General features: G+C 36.2%; 1 protein-coding gene across 1 annotated transcript; it reads right to left on the reverse strand.

Moving 5' to 3' along the window:
• Positions 1 to 2771: 2771 nt before the first annotated feature.
• On the reverse strand, positions 2772 to 9981 carry LOC101266422 (alpha-soluble NSF attachment protein). The gene is made up of 9 exons (XM_004240852.4): positions 9632 to 9981; positions 8885 to 8934; positions 8700 to 8772; positions 7098 to 7177; positions 6648 to 6799; positions 6128 to 6287; positions 5999 to 6046; positions 5582 to 5662; positions 2772 to 3141 (listed from the first exon to the last, which is right to left on the reverse strand). Exons 1-9 carry the CDS (start codon positions 9774 to 9776, stop codon positions 3061 to 3063), a joined length of 870 nt encoding a protein of 289 aa, XP_004240900.1. The 5' UTR covers positions 9777 to 9981; the 3' UTR covers positions 2772 to 3060.
• Positions 9982 to 20492: the final 10511 nt, after the last annotated feature.

Consider the following 20492-nt stretch of genomic DNA (forward strand, 5'->3'; position numbering starts at 1 on the left):
TTAATTCTAGTAAAACTAATTCGTAATTATGGACAACTTTCACATATAGCAAATAAAAAATTCATATTTGTATGCTATAGCAAACTTTGCATAATTGCGCTCCATAGCAAACATAAAACTGTATAATTTGCTATACATATACAATTGTATAATTCGCTGGCCTAAATTGTATAATTCGCTGGCCTATTTCGCTGCAATTGTATAATTTGTTTTGCATACAGTTGAATCGAATTAAAATGTATGTATATTGCATAATTATAAGTGTATAGCAAGAAGATATATGTTTTTCTCTCACTTTATACAAAAACAGAAACACAATATATACACTTCTGTTGTATAAAGCTAGAGAAAATTGTATTTCACTGCAATTGTATAATTCGCAATTGTATAATTCGTTGGCCTTTTTCTCTGCAATATTTGAAGTAAAATTTTTGTAAATTGTATAATTAAGTGTATAACACGAAGATATACATTTTTGCATGTGTATATACAATTTTTTCTCGCTTTATACAAAACAGATTCAGAATTATACACTTCTGTGTATAAAGCGAGAGAGGCGAGCGAGAATGGAGAGTGGTGAGCGAGATTTTTTGGAGAGAGACGCTGGCAAATTTTAGCTAATGTTTGCTATGGAGCACAATTAAATCAAATCCTAGCTATTCCATTTAATTTAGGTTATTAGTTTGCTAATATATACAATTTTCCCTTTATTAGGGATTGCTATAATTTTTACATTTTTTTGCTTTAATTTTTTATATTTAAGTCTAGATTTTTAATTTTTTTTTTCTGCAGGATAGTGATTATTCGCCCTATTCTCCTCTAAATTTTATCTTTAGAATTTTAGGGGATATGATAATTTTTTATTATTGTTATCGTATTCGAGAAATATAAAAATAAGAGTATCAATTTCACAAAAAAACAACAAATATTACGATTTTAATGCATGGCAATAAATACTCTAATCAGTCATCTATCGATGTTTTTTACTTTGTTTCCACCTACTTTATCGACAGTAGCGAAAAAGTTGAAATGAACAAAGGAGGACGGTGCCATTTTTCTTACATTAATTAATATAATAATTCTTTGATTTCCGACCGTGGACTATTTTTTAAAAAAACTTTTTCGTAAAGAAATAGATATAAATATTGAAAGTACTTTTAAAATTTATTATAAATTATTAATTTATTTTTAAATTATTAATAATTTTTAAAATATTTAATTACTTGATTAATAAAATTTAGATACAATTCTGATATGCAACATGCTATAGTATGTAGTGTCAAATCCTGTATAAGCATGTAACTCTTAATAAAAAAAATTAGGAGTGTAGAATATTTTAAATTTAATTGATCAGATAAATAAATATTTTAAAAATTGTCAATAATTTAAAAACAAAGCTAATCTTTTATATCAAATTTAAAATATTTTCAATACTTTAATTTCTCAAAAGAAAATGTGTGGAGGCTTACGGCTTATTTATTCCTAGAAAGGTAATTAGTGCTGGAATCGTTTAACTTTGCTTACGGTTTATTTATTTTATTCCTACAAAGATAATTAGTGTTGGAATCCATTAAACTAAAGTTAAGACACATTTGAACTTAGATTGGAATTTTCACTGTTGGGGTTTTCTATTTTTCCTGTTATTGCTGACACCAACAGCATATATTTCTTTAACACGTAAGATATTTTTTTGTTTAAACAAAATGGTTTAATTCGACGGGACATACATGTAGTTTAAAAAAGTAAAATAAATATATTTCTTGTGACTTTTAGTTAAAATTATGTTAAATGTATTAAGATATTTTTTAATTTTGTGTCTTAACTATGTCAGTCACATAAAAAATTAAAAATAAAACATTAGCAAAAAAAGAGAGAAAATAATAATATATTTAAATAAACTTAAAAGAAAAGCAATTCATTATATATGTAGACCGATTATATATGTTATATGTATATGATGAAAGAGCTTGCCTTTGGTGATTCTTAGCCTTTCACTAACCTTAAAAGCCAGTTAATGGATTTATTGGTGGTGCTAAAAAGAGGCAATTAAATCATATATGAGACACAACTACTCAATAAAGTGAGACAAGACATTCTTCATGCCCTCTTCGAATTTAAGTGCTAAGAATTTGTAGGATGTCATTACAAACTAAATTGTTTTTTTATGTCTTGTACAACATTAATTAGCACCAAAGAGAGAAACATGAGCCGTTTAGTGTAGAAATAATATTAATCTATGATGACAAAGAGAGCAACATGAGTTAATCTATTTTTCTCAAATGTAATGGAGCAGTTTCGAGTAGCCGTCTACAAAATTAAAGAGTAATTCTTAAACTATTCTAGTTCATTCACAAAATATTTTCTGTTTAAAATGATTTGATGGAAGAATATCACACTTGTCCAAATTTCAAGATACCCTTTAGGATTGAAAAGGGGCATTTTGGAGTACAAATGATTCTCAGACTTTGGGTAATTAAGCGACTCTTTTAAGACTAAGAAGTGAACATACTGGAGTCATATGAGATTTACTCATTTTCAACCCACCGCCAACATTTGACCCAGCCCGCCCATTTGCCACCACTGCACACCATACGACTCGCACGGGACAAGTCTCATGCAATGAACTCAACCCATAAGGCCAGCCCCCTACTGTCACCACCTCTCAAGCAGACCTCTATATAAAAGTCCCAAGCCAACCATCTAATCCACCTCGAATGGTTCAATGTTTTCTTTTTGTTATACCCTATTGATCCTTCATGAATAACATCGAATGACCAAAATATAAGGCACATTTTTATTGTTCTTCTAGTCCAAACGAGAAGAACATTTATTTACACATAATTGGAAGTACAAATACCCACACCAATACAGAATTGTACAAAACTTCGACTTTTAATCTCAGCCTCAAGGCATCAACTTCGACCGTTAAGACAAAAACCTTTATAACCAGTTAAACTAGTACAAACACAATGCATTCAAACAACCATGATAACAATCAATCAGCCAGTACAAATAAAATCACATGAAGGCTAGTAGTTTACAATACATGAGAGGAACAAATTAAGTAAGATCATCTTCCTCAAGCTCCTTCGCCTTCAATGTTTCCTTGACTCTTAGAAGTAGTGTTGTCCTCCAAGCATCCTGTGGAGTGAGATTTATGCCAATGCAAAACATCATAAGTAGATTGTAAACTAACACAGCAATCTGTGCCCAGTCAATTAAGCATCCAAGTATAGAATCACAAAGCATTGATGACAAAAATGAATCCACCAATATAGATATGTCAAGATTGAATATAATGTCAATAACCAGATAAACAAATAGATTACATTGTTGTTAAGTCAGCTGCCTCAGGCATGACTATTACTATTTGGAGCACTTGCATTAGCCATGTCTAAGTCAAATCTGCTTTCAAGTTCAAACGCCAACGCATTTGGCGAGTTTCAAGGTCTACTGCACCAGAACTGACAAAATCTGCAGATTCTCATACAAGTTTAGCATAATATACCCTCTCTATCCTACATACGTAAGTGAAATCAGGTTAACTGCACCATCAGTGGTCCTCAATTTCAAGCACTTCTCTATAAAGCTCGTAAGGTAATCTGTCTCCTTCAGAAAATTATGCCCCTTCATGTACTCAAATAGCGAAGATAATGGTGGCCCACACAAAAAGGAGATCTTTGTTGGTACAAAACCACTACAGACCTCTAGTATCCAAAGCTAGGAAATGTCTAGACAATTGCCGTAAAACAAAAAGTATTGAGTTAAACATATGTGGTTAATCTATGCTACATTCAAAACACAAATAAGCACCCTAGAGAACAAACAGAGTTGATGCCAAACATTCAACCTTCAGTTCCATACAAAAGAACCTGAGGTCAGATAATGCTTCACAAGAATCGGAGAAGATGCTACCAGCTTATGCACTGAATGACAGCCAATTAGGTTTGCTATAGTGGTGTCTATACTTTATTAGGTCTTCCGAACTGGAAGTCTACAGAGTGGGTCAATAATCCAAGGAGATGGGATTGACCATGATATCACACACCGTATAGGAGCGGGGTGGGTGAAATGGAGACTCGCCTCGGGATACTATGCGATGAGAATGTTGTCAAAGCTTAAAGGTAAGTTCTACAAAGTGGTGGTTAGACCAACATTGTTATTAGGGGAAGTGCTAGCCAGTCAATAATGTCCATGTTAAGAAGATAAAGGTACTGTAGGAGAGAGATGATCATAAATGAAGTTAAACGGAGATAAGGTGGGAGTGGCCTCTGTGGTGGAAGCGACGAGGGTAGTGAAGTTGGGATGGTTCGGACATATGAAGAGAAGGTGTGTGGACTAGCCAATAAGAAAGTGTGCGAGGTTGGCTCTTGGTTGTAGCAAGAGCTAGGAGGTAGGCCAAAAAAGAACTGGGGAGATGATTGCATATGACCATAGCTAGAATGGTTTGGAGGTCGAAGATTAGGGTAGAAAGTTAGAAGGTAGCCAAGTGCTATCGAACTTCATGTGGGAGAGGTACGGGACCTTTTCTTTTCTCCATGTTAAATGGTATGTAGTCTCTTATTCTTCAAGTGTATTACTATAAGTTGCTTCATTTGTTTTGTATCTTGCTTATTGTTATCATATTTTTCTTGCAATCTTGCTTTGAAACATCTCGAGTTAAGGGCCTATCGAAAACCTCTCTACCTCAAAAAATAGGGATAGGGTGTTCGTACATCCTACCTTTACCAGACTCCACTTATGGGATTATAAGGGAATGTTGTTAAACCACAGGAAGACCAAGTGAATGAAGTATGCCCAATGTTTTTAGAAGCACAAAGAACTATGAAGTTCCCGGAGTTTAAACCGAAAAGCAAGAAGTGAAGGGTGCACTTATTTGAAGTCGAGAACACAACTTGCAGAAGATTAAAAATGCCATATGAATTTAGCACTAAAGAAGCAAACTGTCAATTAAAATAACTAATTTCAGCATCCAATATACGATAATGATGATAAAAGTTAACTTCTTGAAGTTGAGATTTAATGGATCAACGCTTCTCCTGGGAACACCTTGTGTGTTTGTTTGAAATACTAAAGCGATAATCTCACAGTTCGCATCCTTGTGATGAAGCAATGGCTTTTAATAACACTGGGGTATGCCTAGTATGAAGCATGGTAAGTTAACCTTAATGCATTAACAATAGCATTCAGGAGAGAAGCTGCATATCTTTTAAGGGGGTTGAAAAACATGGAATGTCCAAGGACTTATATGATTTGGTCTGCAACAGAACAAGGACATAACCACGTATATAGATGACCTGTTGAGCTTTTCACGTAGCACACTATATACTTGAAGAATTATTTGGATTATTTTTCTTCATACGCTCTGCACATTCGGTTCCTCCTGTACTGCTCTTACTTAAAAAAATGCTTATCAAAGGATTTCTCTTTTGCAAGATATGAAGCAGAGCTGAAGAAATTTTCCAGCAAGAAGAAAGCACTTAAAAAGGAGAAGAACATCATGATTGTTTTTAACACAGAAAGTAAAGAGGAAATGGCAAGACCCGAAGAATTTGTAAAAAAGTGTTGAGTTCAACATTACCAGTTGTGTCATGCTATCGTACTCTTTGACAGCATCAGTGAACTTTGCAACATCTTCCTCATCAATTGCAGCTGCCAAATCCTGTCATTAGGAAATATCCTCCCGAATTAGTTTTAATGTCACATCAGAAAAAGCATGTGTGATTACTGTGACTCAGCAAGAATAAGCACTTGAGTGAAATCTTATATTGGCTTTGGTCCTTGGGTGAATGCATCTCTATATGATCATTTGGAATACTAGGAGATACTTACCCATAGATGCATTGGATCGTGTGAAATATCATTGCAATTTGTAGATTCGATAAGATGAAACCATTTTCACAAAAACCAGACTCAATAACTTTGAAATAAAAAAGGGCCAGGAAGCAGGAGAGAAAACAACATTCACAAATAGGAATACACAAGCTATGACATATACCACTAGCAATTTGCATTCACGTGTCCCTGAAAATGTTGGATCCAGCTCCTGCAGATAAAGATGCAATATTTAACTACTGATATCATATTTATGGAAAGAATTTAGTGGCTCAACACGTAACCCTGGTACCTGATATCGCTCCAACGCATTGTTGATTGCAACAACATCACCTTTACAAAGTTGGCAAATACCAGCATTAAGAAGATGTCCTCTAACTCCATACTTCAACAAGTTGTTATTGACTGAGTGACGTGCAATCTCCTCAAAGATCTCGATCGCTCTCGGATATCTGAGAGTAATGTCAGAATTTGTAAGAAAATATTCCATTTCTTAAAAAACACATGAGAACAATAAAAAGGTAAAACAAAAGCTTACAACTTTAGTAATAGTTCAAAAGGCATTTATTCATTGTTCTCTTAATTTGGAAGTGATGAACCTTTTCCTAACTACTGATATTGACCTCTTTCTTATCTTCCTTGTTTGTCATCCATAACAAGAGACTGATTACATCAACGTATAAGAAAACCAGATCAACTACAATGATGTTGACAGAGATCTTCCAGTTTTAAGCAAGAACTTTTTCATGACATGAATCACACTCTTTCTTTGTTTGAAAACTATATCACTACCTAAATTCAATGAATCTTACTTCTCGATTTGAGCAGAGAATTGTGCAACTTTCTGTTTGCATTGATTTGCAGTTGTAGTTACATCTTCACTCTGGAAAAGATCAGCTGCCTTCTCATAGTAATTAATAGCCTGATCCAAATTTTGCTCTTGCTCATATAATTCAGCAATTTCCTGCAAACAGTACACATTACACTTTCAGGCAGTGAAACCAAACTTCCAAGGGTACTTCAACTAAAATAGCTACATTCTACAATCACTGGCTTGAGGATAACAAAATGACACAACACACGGCGAGTCACTTGTCACCTTCTTGGTAATATAAAATGGCCAATCAATTAAGTACATAAAAGAAAGTAAGCATTGGGCTGACTAGAACCAAGAATTAGACCATGTGCTTACATGAAGAGACTCATTGAACACAGAGAACATCAAAACCACATTCAGATTCTAGCAGACAACATAGTTATACCTTGTAATATCTTGCAGACATATTTAGCCTCCCAATGTCCAGAAATAAGTTCACTGCCTGCTCTAAACATGATACTGCCTCTGCAGGATGCACAATACGAGATTCAGTTTGTAAGCCAATGCTAAAGATAACTAAATGGAAGATAATTACAATGTGGTGATTTTCAGAAAATATTCTCAGAAATAATATCACATTAGAATTGTATTTTATATGATTTTGGTAGCAAAATGGACATGAACAGAGTACAATGGATAGGCTAGATGCATACAATTAAGTAACACATTTTCCTTGACCATTATTTTGCTATTCCACTTTAGAAATTCAGCAGATAATGAGCCCTCCCCTTCTATACTTCTCCACTTGAATGCCAAACTTGGTGACCCGGTCATTATGTGTGTGATCACACGTCCCACACTGTATTACCTATACCATTGAATCAAAACCCTAGAGGCAATATACTTGTGATTCTGCATCAGTTAAAGAAGTGTGTGTATGTAGGCACCAAGGTCTACTTAATCTCCCTCCTTCTCCCCCCCCCCCCCACTCTCTCTCCTACTTATCAGCACTTTGATTTTTGGTTCTTAGCAATATCTATTGTTTAAATTTCCAAATATTACCATCAAACCTCCAATAAGTTTGTTCAGTTTCAAATATAAAATTACAGCTACAAACATAAAAGTAAATTTTTAGACGAGAAGAATGAAATCAAACTGTACTTCAAATTACTTGTTACAAGCAGCACTCTTGGAATTTATAAAAAGATTTATTTTTTGTAGTAGTAACCGTCAAAGCAATAATACTATCTTTCAATGATTCAGTAACCCCACCTGTATATAACTCATCATATTTATATTATGAAATAACAGAAGTTAGAACATTAACATAAAGCTGAAATAATGGGAGTGAATTATCTTACTTCCGCTAAATCCCACAAAGTTATTGTTCCAGAATGGTATATTATAAATGATGCTATGCATAAATTTCTATGTACAGTATTTTATAGATACTTTTGATGTTATGTATTAATGCATGAAGCATCTTGCTGCATAAGTGCAATAACTTCGCCTTCTTTGTAACCATGTAAATCATTGCGCATCTTACATACTAATCCAGTAAGTTCCGTGTTTAAAATATTTAACATTAATTCAGTAGTTTCAGATGTTTCAACACTCTCTCTGTTGTTAATTAATCTGAAACTTATCTCTGAAAGAAAGTTTAAATCAATCCTATATCCCAGAATAATTGGCAGTGCAACACTCCAATCCTTCTACCATCCTTATTATAAATTAACAAATTGCGACTGTCATTCTAATAGCAAGAAAACCAATCTCACCCACAAAGGAGTGCATTTAGCAGCTTATGATGGTAGAGAAACTACTTTGGGACAAGGTCTAATCAAGTATGACACCAACAAACAATCAAATAATTGGTCCTGGGACATGACAATATTACAAAATGCAGAACCTCTAACAATCTCCTAAAAGAGGCTTATATGGAGATCCGAACAGACTTACATCCAAAGATGTTGCTTCTATGTTTTTCGGAAGCATGCAATATAAAAATGCTGGTTTGAAGCAAATAATTATTCCTTGACTTACAAACCTTTAATATTTGACTTCTTGTAGCAATGAGCAGCATCTGCATAAGCATTTGCAGCCTCATGTTTGCTATCCAACTGTGAACATAAAGTAAATTGACTTTCAAGAACTGAAAATATCTATGAGTAAGAATGAAACTAAAGAGCATCAATGAGAGACATAACTTACTACAGATAAATTAACACTAACCTTAAGATGACAATTAGCCAATTTAACATATACTGCTCCAGCTTTATCCCCTGAAAGAACCAGGCATCAAAAAATTATCCTGCAATTTCTTAGCATGCAACTAGGGTGATTATATTTATGAAACATTGACCTTTATTTAAGAAATTTATTCACTTTTACACCATTAAAAAATTATGTTCATCTTATACAATTTAAAGTCTAAATTCGAGAAAATGGTACTTTTCTGTCTACAAGCTGAATCAATTGTGTCTACAAAATTGGCCTATATACCAAGCTATAAGCAAGAATATAAGCAAGTTATAACCCATTCAATCCTCAATGCATGTCCAAAGTAAGAACTGTTCGGTAAATAACTCTTGCTAGATGATTAATGCTGCAGTTGATTAGAAGATTACAAAATACTAATAGAAATGACAATCTTCCCAAGTGCTCCAACAATTAATTTATTTAATCAAAACCATCAAAATTTTACACATGTTTGCGGGCTTTGCTAATTACTTGGACCAAAAAAATTACTATGGAAGATCTTCTAATTAAAAAATGCATGAAAGTTTTTACAGATTCTCACACAATAATTTGGAACCCGCATATCATACAACAAAGTTTGGCGAAAATGAGAAAAGAAATCTGAAAAACAAAACCTGGGTGGGATCACCAGAATATGAATTTAGGGATTCAAAAGCATACGACTAGATCTTCGTAAAACTATAAATAACCGTGTATAAAAATGGGGAAAAAAGAACTAACATGATTTGGCGAGTTTAAAGCAATTGCCAGCTTTATCGAACAGATCAGCTGCGTCTTCGTATTTGGAACCGAAAATGGCCCATCCGCCGAGTTTCTTCTCAGCCTTGCTCTCGAAATCCTCACCTCTTGCTATTTGATCCCCCATTTTTGGTCAGCACAAAGAGCGATATCTTTCCTTTGAAGTAATCTGAAAAAACAAAGGAAGGAAGAAGAGAATTCGGTCGAGTGGGGTGGGTGGGTGGGGTGAGGATGTCGCCTGATGGGCTTTAATTTTTCTCGGCCTGCAGCTTTTTTGTTGGGCTTAGCCCCACCAAATTTCAGTTGGGGCCTAAGGTGCACTCTTTAACTTTAAAAAGTTTGAAACACCTTTCACATATAACAAACACAAAATTCATATTTGTATGTTATAATAAAGTTTGTATAATTCACTATACATATATAAAGAAATCAATTGTATAATTCACTATACATATACAAAAGAAAACAGTTGTATATAAATCAATTGTATAACTTGTGTATGTATAAAACGAGAAAGAGAGAAAGACAAAAAAAATAGGCAGGAAATATATATATTGTATGATTATAAGTGTATAAGACAAAAATATATGTATTTTCATGTATATATACAATTTTCTCTCGCTTTATACAAATAGAAACGCAATTTATACAATTCGTTTCTGTTTGTATAAGCGATATAGGTGAGGGTGGCGAGCAAGATCTGAAAGGGGATAAAGGAGAGAGGGGAACAAAAATATATGTATATATACAATTTTTCTCGTTTTATACAAACACAAACACATTTTATACACTTGTGTTTGTATAAAAGTGAGAGGGAGCGAGCGAGACATGGAGCGAGAGAGAGAAAGAGTGGCGAGTGAGCGTTTGAGAGATAGAGGTGACTGACAAACAATTTGCTACACGACACAATTAAGCGTTTGAGAGATAGAGGTGACTGACAAACAATTTGCTACACGACACAATTAAATCAAAGTGTAATTATAGCATTTAATTTAATTTATTAATTTGTCATTTGTTACAATTTTTCCTAAAAAGTTTAGACATATATAGGGTATTCATTTAAGAAAAATCGTATAAAATAGAGAATTATTAATTTAAATAAAATGTTATAACCATAGTTTGTTTTATTTATAATTCACAATAAGTATTCCAATTTTTTGAAATATGGTTTAGTATACAGTTACCCATTTTCAGTATACAATAATACATTCAGTATACAAATATACAAAATGTGTTCAAATAAAATGTTATAGCCATAGTTTATTTTATTTGTAATCCGCAATAAATATCCCTTTTTTTGCCATCTGGTTTAGTATACAATTATCCATTTTTGATATGCAATTATTCATTTGGTATGCAAATGTATAAAATGTGTTTGTGTTTGTACAAAGCGAAAAATGAATATATAAATACATATATTTTCGTCTTATACACTTATAATTATACAAATATAAATCTTATCTTACAAAAATGCATACATGAATTATACAAAACTAAGCAATTTTAATGAAACGGTATGTATCTAGTGAATTATACAAATCAAAAGCTCCAAAGCAAACATAAATTTTGCTATGAACGCAATTATGCAAACTATAACTACAATATACAAATAAAATTTTTATATTTGCTATATGTAAAAGTTGCTCTTCATTTTAAGAAAAATTATATATTTAAGTTATATGGTATTTATTTAATATACACCATATAGTTTTGAAAGAAATATAATAGAAAATTATAGTTATCCTCTCTCTTTCTCTTCATCGCTCCATTGTCTCTCCGTCCTCACTCGTCTTCTTCCTCTCTCTCGCGCCTCTCTTTGCCCCCTTTTTCTCTCTTCTTCTTCACTCTCTCAATACAAATAGTAACATTCAATGAAACTGTCACGACCCAAACCGGGTTGCGACTGGCACCCACACTTACCCTCCTATGTGAGCGAACCAACCAATCTAACCTTAACATTTCAATATAATATCAACAGAAAGTAATGCGGAAGACTTAAACTCATTAAATAAAGACAAATTCATTAACTTCTAAAATTCAACATCTATTATTCCCCAAAATCTGGAAGTCATCATCACAAGAACATCTACGATCAAATGACTAAACTAAAAGTATTCTAAAAGCTAAAAATACATAAGAAGCTAGTCCATGCCGGAAGTTCAAGGCATCAAGACTTGAAGAAGAAGATCCAGTCCAAGCTAGAAGCATTAGCTCACCCTGAATTTCCGATGTAGTAAGACTGGCTTGAATTACTGTTGAGTTGAAGACGATGGCACGTTTGCTGCACTCCACAAATAAATAAGAAGAGAACATAAAAGTAGGGGTCAGTACAAAACACGAGTACTGAGTAGATATCATCGGCCAACTCAAAATAGAAATCAATATATACCGAGTAATATCATAAAATCAACTATGATACTCAACATGTAGCAACAACAAATACTATATCATTAACAATTACCGTCAAGTTCACACATGAGGACTCAAGCCTCGATACCATACTCATTTGGGAATCATGTTCATTAGATTGAGTATATTAACATCTTTCAAGATTCATTATCTTTATTTCTCGTGTCGGTACGTGACACTCCGCTCCCTCAATATTCATTAATCCTCTTGTGTCTGTACGTGACACTCCGATCCCCTAAATCTATGTGTCGGTTCGTGACACCCGATCCCCTAAATCTATGTGTCGGTTCGTGACACCCGATCCCCTAAATCTACGTGTCGGTTCGTGACACCCGATCCCCTAATACTACGTGTCGGTTCGTGACACCCGATCCCCTAATACTACGTGTCGGTTCGTGACACCCGATCCCCTAATACTACGTGTCGGTTCGTGACACCCGATCCCCTAATTCTACGTGTCGGTTCGTGACACCCGATCCCCTAATACTACGTGTCGGTTCGTGACACCCGATCCCCTAATTCTACGTGTCGGTTCGTGACACCCGATCCCCTAATCTCCTTCCATCAATTCATCAAGCCTTCTTTCTTACCAAGGCATCATCAATCCCATTATTTTAGTTCATCACGCCTTCTTTTATACCAAGGCCTCATTATTAACAAAGAGATTAAGATTTTACAAGATTTGGGATTCAATAACTTCATCATGCTTATATAATCACAATTATATAATTACATTCATGCAAGCATACAATTAAGCACATAGCAGGGTTTACAATATTATCAATACATATCATTCTCTATTAAGAGTTTACTACAAATATCGTAAGAGAAACCATAACCTACCTCCACCGAAGATTAGTGATCAAGCAAGCAAATTTTTCTCCAAGCTTTGTTTCTCTTCGTTTCTCCTCTTTCTCGTTCGACTCTCTCTCTCTCTTTCTCTTGTTCTTTCTATTTTCTTTATTCAAAACCCTCTTCCTTTTACCCTAATTAACATATAATTAAGAATAAAAGATGGCAATAATGCCCCACTAATTAACTTAAGATTACCTCTTTTAACCCCCAAGTAATTAGACTTATTAACATTAACCCACTAACTTTATAATTAAGGCAAGAATAGTCAAAAACGTCCCTTAAAACGTATCAAGAAATCCGACCCAGACTGGGATTTCGCAGTCTGTGACGGCCCGTCGCGCCTGCGACGGTCCGTCCTGCTGTCCGTCACAGAGTTCAGAGACTCAATTTCTCTGAAGAATTTGTGACGGTCCGTCACACCTGTGACGGTCCGTCCTGCCATTCCGTCACACCTGTGACGGTCCGTCCTGCCATTCTGTTACGAAGTTCAGAGAGTCGATTTCAGTACCCAATTTTCAGTTTTTCTAAGTGTTTTGAAACGAGACCCTGCGACGGTCCGTCGTGCCCATGACGGTCCGTCGTGGGGTCCGTCACCTCAGCCTGTTTTTCCAGAAATAAAATCTGCTGCTCAAAACGACTAAACAGGTCGTTACAATAGATACCAATTTACCCATCGTTCGTCCCCGAACGATCACAAGAAGGAAAACAAGGGCGAAAAGGAGTACCTGAATCTGTAAACAGATATGGGTATTTTTCTCGCATATCCGCCTCCTTCTCCCAAGTGGCTTCTTCAACGGGTCGATTCTTCCATTGAACTTTGATGGATGCAATCTCCCTTGATCTCAACTTGCGAATTTCTCTATCTAGAATGGCAACAGGTTCCTCCTCATAAGACAAATTCTCATCAAGCAAAACTGAATCCCAACGGATAATGTAATTTTCATCCCCATGGTATCTTTTCAACATCGACACATGGAATACCGGATGCACTCCGGACAGCCCTGGAGGCAAGGCTAACTCATAAGCCACCTCCCCTACTCGCTTAAGTACTTCAAAGGGACCAATGTACCTTGGACTTAGCTTACCCCTTTTACCAAACCGCATCACCCCTTTCATGGGCGAAACCTTCAGCAAGACTTGTTCACCCTCCATAAACTCCAAGTCTCTAACCTTCCGATCTGCATACTCCTTCTGTCTACTTTGAGCCGCTAGAAGCTTTTCTTGAATAGATTTCACCTTCTCCATCGAATCTCTCAGAAGATCAGTACCCCAAGGTCTAACCTCGAACGCATCAAACCAACCAATGGGGGACCTACATCTCCTACCATGCAATGCTTCAAATGGAGCCATATCAATGCTCGAGTGATAGCTATTATTGTATGAAAATTCCGCTAAGGGTAAGAAGCTATCCCAATTGCCACCAAATTCTATCACGCACGCACGAAGCATATCCTCAAACACTTGAATCGTTCGCTCAGACTGACCATCGGTCTGAGGATGGAACGCAGTACTAAGGTCCAACCTAGTACCCAATTCCGCATGCAATGTTTTCCAAAACTTAGAAGTAAACTGCGTACCTCTATCTGATATGATGGATAGTGGAACCCCATGCAATCGAACGATTTCTGAGATATAGATCTTGGCTAACTTCTCGGCATTGTAAGTCACCTTAACCGGAATAAAATGAGCAGACTTAGTTAACCTATCAACAATCACCCAAATAGAGTCATACTTACCCATTTTCCTTGGAAGACCAACCACAAAGTCCATTGCAATTCTTTCCCACTTCCATTCCGGAATGGGCATTCTCTGAAGTGTTCCTCCGGGCCTTTGGTGTTCGTACTTTACTTGTTGACAGTTTGGACACTTGGCAATAAAGTCAACAATATCACGCTTCATTCTACTCCACCAAAAGTGTTGCTTTAGGTCACGATACATCTTGGTTGCACCCGGATGTATAGAATACCTTGAACTATGAGCCTCTGTCAGAATAGTGTTGATCAAATCATCGACGCGGGGTACACATACCCTTCCCTTGATCCTCAAAACACCTTCCTCATCGATTTGTGCTTCCTTAGCCTCTCCTCGCAATACTTTATCTTGAATTCTGCGCAGTTTCTCATCATCAGACTGTCTTCCCTTAATCTTGTCAAGAAAGGAAGATCTTGCCTCCACAGAAGCCAACAATCCTCCCTTCTCATTTACTTCTAATCTCATCAAGTCATTAGCTAGAGTCTGAACCTCTCTAGCCAATGGGCGTCTAGAAGCTTGCAAGTGAGCTAGACTTCCCATGCTTCCCGCCTTTCTACTTAAAGCATCCGCTACGACATTCGCTTTTCCCGGATGATACAAGATAGTGATATCGTAGTCCTTTAGTAGCTCCATCCATCTCCTTTGCCTCAAGTTCAAATCCTTCTGAGTAAAGACATACTGAAGGCTACGATGATCCGTGTAGACCTCACACTTAACCCCATACAAATAGTGTCTCCATTGCTTTAATGCAAACACTACCGCAGCCAATTCCAAATCATGAGTTGGATAGTTACGTTCATGAACTTTTAATTGTCTTGAAGCATAATCAATCACATTCTTCTCTTGCATTAGCACTGCACCCAAACCCGAATAGGATGCATCACAATAAATAATGAAGTTCTTACCCTCTACTGGCAAGGTAAGGATAGGTGCGGTAGTCAACAAAGTCTTGAGATTCTGAAAGCTTTCCTCACATTCGTCCGACCATACAAATGGAACATTCTGCTTAGTCAAGTTCGTCAATTGGGAAGCAATAGAAGAGAATCCCTTGACAAATCGACGGTAGTAGCTAGCTAACCCAACAAAGCTCCTTATTTCTGACACATTAGTAGGTCTTACCCAATTCTTCACTGTCTCAATCTTAGAAGGATCCACCATCACTCCATCCTTAGAAACCACGTGCCCCAAGAAGGACACTGCATCTAGCCAAAACTCACACTTAGAGAACTTGGCATAAAGCTTTTTCTCCCTCAACATTTTCAATACCATTCTCAAATGCTCTTCATGTTCCTTGTTGCTCTTTGAGTATACCAATATATCATCAATAAATACGATCACGAAGAGGTCCAAATATGGCTTAAAAATCCCGTTCATCAAGCTCATGAACGCAGCAGGGGCATTCGTAAGACCAAAAGACATCACTACAAATTCGTAATGCCCATACCTCGTTCGAAAAGCAGTCTTTGGCACATCCGTTGCCCGTATTTTCAATTGATGATAACCGGATCTCAAGTCAATCTTAGAGAAGACACAAGCACCTTGTAACTGATCGAACAAGTCATCAATGCGGGGAAGAGGATACTTGTTCTTTATGGTTACTTTGTTTAGTTGTCTGTAGTCTATACACATTCGAAAACTCCCATCCTTCTTCTTTACAAACAAAACCGGAGCACCCCAAGGAGATGCACTTGGTCTAATAAAGCCTTTGTTTAACAACTCTTGAAGTTGGGCTTTTAACTCTCTTAACTCCGCGGGAGCCATTCTATAAGGGGGTATCGAAATGGGGCGAGTACCCGGTTCAAGGTCAATACAGAAATCAATATCCCTATCTGGTGGCATACCAGGAAGATCTACAGGGAACACTATTTACATCCCTACTCTGTCAAAATAGGACAAAACATCGCGGTAACTCGAAAATTAATTGATTCAATTTTAACAAAGTTTTAAAAATAAACGAATTTTGAAAAGAGTCGCCACCTAATTTTAGGAAAACTAGGAAACCAATTATTAATCTACGAAACCAAATTGATTCTAGGTAAGGGGTTCAAGTTATTCCGAAGGGAAAGGGTTAGGCACCCTTCGGAATCCATAAATGTGGTTCCCGACTGAATTCATTTTTTTTCTTTCAAATTGAGGAAGAATGTATAATAAACACATATAAAAAACACACGATATACACAATAAAATAAAATAATAATTATCGGCCTAAGGTTTGCCTAACGTCAATATTCACATAATAATGAAACAAAGTACGATTCGAACTTCATTCGAATAATTCAAGGAGAAACATCTCTGGGTACCTGTAAAGGCACTTAGTAAAAGAGTTAGTACCAAATAAATATAAATAAAAATGAATAACTCAACTAATAACATAAAAATAAAAATCCGTCCTATTAACATGGGAGGCCTTGGAAATCAACGGTAATTTCTTCATCGGCTCATTCCAACAACTAACATTAAATATAAATTTAAATTAAAATTCCGTCTTTTAAAATGGGAAGGCCTCTAAACTTTTTCATTGGCCATTTAACAATTTATAATATAAACTTGATTAAATTTTCCGTCTTTTAAAATGGGAAGGCCTCTAAACCCAACGGATAGATTTTTCATCGGCCCAATTATATAATAATTAAATACCAAACAAGCACAATAATAACACAAAATGCTAGAAACGTAATGGGAAAAAAAATAATGTAAAAAGAAAAATTAATAGTAAAGTAATAACATATCTATAATAATAATAATAATAAACAAAAAGAGGCCAAGGCGTGATATAATAATATAAATTAAATAACATAAGAATAATTAAAATACACAAAATTCTTTAGTCAACAATTAACAATTCCCACTATATGTCACTTTATATGAATTAAGAGAAAACAGATCATCAATAACGAAGTAATCAAAACAACTTAAAATAATAGCAAACTAAATTAAAAATATACAAAATCAATATAATATAAGAGAAATAAAAATGAATAGTGACAAAGTAATAGGTAAATGCTGAAACAGAAACAATAATAAAAAAAACTCATACATTAGAACAATGAAAAAAATGTCAATAGTAAGCCCTAAATCAGTCCAAAAAATAGTGAGAGTAAAATATTATCAATAATAACACTAAACAACTAAAAATTAGCCAAATATGTATGAAACAAAGTGTGAAAAAGAAATGGGTCACCTGAGTGAGGTATTTTAGGCTAGATCCGGAAGTTTCACCACTGTGAAGAGCAGAGTCTGTGATGTTATGCCGCCGGAGTTCGGAGTTTCATCGGGACATCTGCAAAACAAGTAAAATCTGAAGAGTGGAAGGGGGAAGGGAACTGGTCTGAGTGCTCCGGTCCATCGGAGCGCAAAGCTTCTCGCTGGAGGTCATGGAGTTGCTGGAAAAAGAGCAAAAAAAAATTATTTGTACATTTTTTTTTGGCTGGAAATTGGTCTGTCGGTAAAGAAAATAAAAAAAAGAGGAATTTTGTGTCGTTTGGCTGGCTGGCGTTGTTCGTGACTGGCCGCTGCTGGTTGGAGTTGTTGTTGCTGGTTGACTTGACTGTTGGAGCTGTTCTCGTCGGCGGCTACTGGTTATTGCTTGCCGGCTCGCGTGGTTGTTGGCCTGGCGCTGGTGGCTGCTGTCCGGAGTTGTTTGTTGACAGCTTTGGTGGTTTGTGGTGGGTGTTTTGGGTTAGGAATAATTGGGTGGTGGAGGAGAGGAGAGAGGAAGAGGGTGGGGAAGAGGGGCTGACGGAAAAGAGAAAAGGGAAAGGGAAGGGGGATCGGCTGGGAGGAGAAGAGGGAGGGGAAACGGGAAGGGGGAAAGGGAGGAGATGGAGGCTGAAGGTGGAGAGGGGAGAAGAAAGGATGAGTGAGAGGCGGCTAGGGGAGAGAGGGAGGGGAAGGGTTTTCTCTCTTTTTTTTCTGAAAATTGTGTTCCCCTCTTTTTGACCTAAATAAAAACTCAAAATGGGATCAAACGACCGATTTAGCATTGTGGTCCAAAATTACAAATTTTTTAAAAATGTTAAGCCAAAATTGGGTGTCAACAGCTGTCCCTTTCGTTGTGTATAATTGATGAAAGAAATCGTGGACAACGAAATTTGACAAACCCAATTTTGACTGAACACATGACCTTTGTAGAGAGAAGTGCGGTTGCATGTGGTGGAAGTCAATCCCAAACCTTTCTCCAAAAGGTTCCATGATGTGTTGCGTCTTTGTTTAAGTAGTTTGCACCTGTTTTTTTTTGTTTTTGTTTTTTATCTTTTTTTTATATATTTTTGATTTGATTTTTTTTTGAAGAAATTGATCCTTTCGAATTCTCTTGACAAAGACTGAGATAAAACTCGTCAGCTTAAAAATGCAATTTAAATGGGAGACAGTATCTTCCACCGTGTCGGCACTCAATTTCTCTCCTCAGCATTTAACGTCAGTTAACGTTGAGGGATAAATATTTCCTTTGAGATGCACGATTCCTTTTCTGGTAGTGCATGATTGCTTGCAGGGCATGAATATCTTCCCGCGATGCGCCAATTTTGCGAGGTATGGAATCTTCTCGCGATGCATAAAATTTTGCGAGGGATGGGATCTTCTCGCGATGCATGAATTTTCTGCGAGGTATGGAATCTTCTCGCGATGCATGAATTATCTGCGAGGTATGAAATCTTCTCGTGATGCAGGAATATTGACTCGCAATGCATGAATATTAACTCGCAATGCATGAATTAACTCTCGATGCATGAATTGACTCTCGATGCATGAATATGAACTCGCAATGCATGAATTTTCTGCGAGGTATGGAATATTCTCGCGATACATGAATTATCTGCGAAGTATGAAATCTTCTCGCGATACAGGAATATTGACTCGCAATGCATGAATATTAACTCGCAATGCATGAATTAACTCTTGATGCATGAATTGACTCTCGATGCATGAATATGAACTCGCAGTGCATGAATTAACTCTTGATGCATGAATTGACTCTCGATGCATGAATTGACTCTCGATGCATGAATATTAACTCTCGATGCATGATCTTCTCGATGCATGAATATTAACTCTCGATGCATGATCTTCTGCGGGGCATGTATATCTTCCCGCGATGCATGATTTTTCTGCGAGGTATGGAATCTTCTCGCGATGTACGGAATTTTCTGCGAGGTATGGAATCTTCTCGCGATGCATGAATTTTTTGCGAGGTATGAAATCTTCTCGCGATGCATGAATTTTCTGCGAGGTATGAAATCTTCTCGCGATGCATGAATTTTCTGCGAGGTATGAAATTTTCTCGCGATGCATGAATTTTCTGTGAGGTATGAAATCTTCTCGCGATGCATGAATTTTCTGCGAGGTATGAAATTTTCTCGCGATGCATGAATTTTTTGCGATGTATGAAATGCAGAAATATTGACTCGCAATGCATGAATATTAACTCGCAATGCATGAATATTAACTCGCGATGCATGAATATTAACTCGCAATGCATGAATTAACTCGCGATGCATGAATATTAACTAGTGGTGCATGAATTGACTCTCAATGCATGAATATTAACTCGCTATGCATGATTTTTCGCGATGCATGATTTTTAACGAGGCTTGGATGGCTCGATAATGTTCCAACTGTAACGAGGTGGATGACTCGATAATGTTCCAACTGTAACGAGGTGGATGTCTCAATAATGTTCCAACTGTAACGAAGTGGACGGCTCGATAATGCTCCAACTGTAACGAGGTGGATGTCTCGATAATGTTCCAACTGTAATGAGGTGGATGTCTTGATAATGTTCCACTGTAACGAGGTGGATGTCTCGATAATGTTCCACTGTAACGAGGTG

The sequence above is a fragment of the Solanum lycopersicum genome, chromosome 6, assembly GCF_036512215.1.
Source record: "Solanum lycopersicum chromosome 6, SLM_r2.1".
In the NCBI taxonomy this organism is placed as follows: domain Eukaryota; kingdom Viridiplantae; phylum Streptophyta; class Magnoliopsida; order Solanales; family Solanaceae; genus Solanum; species Solanum lycopersicum.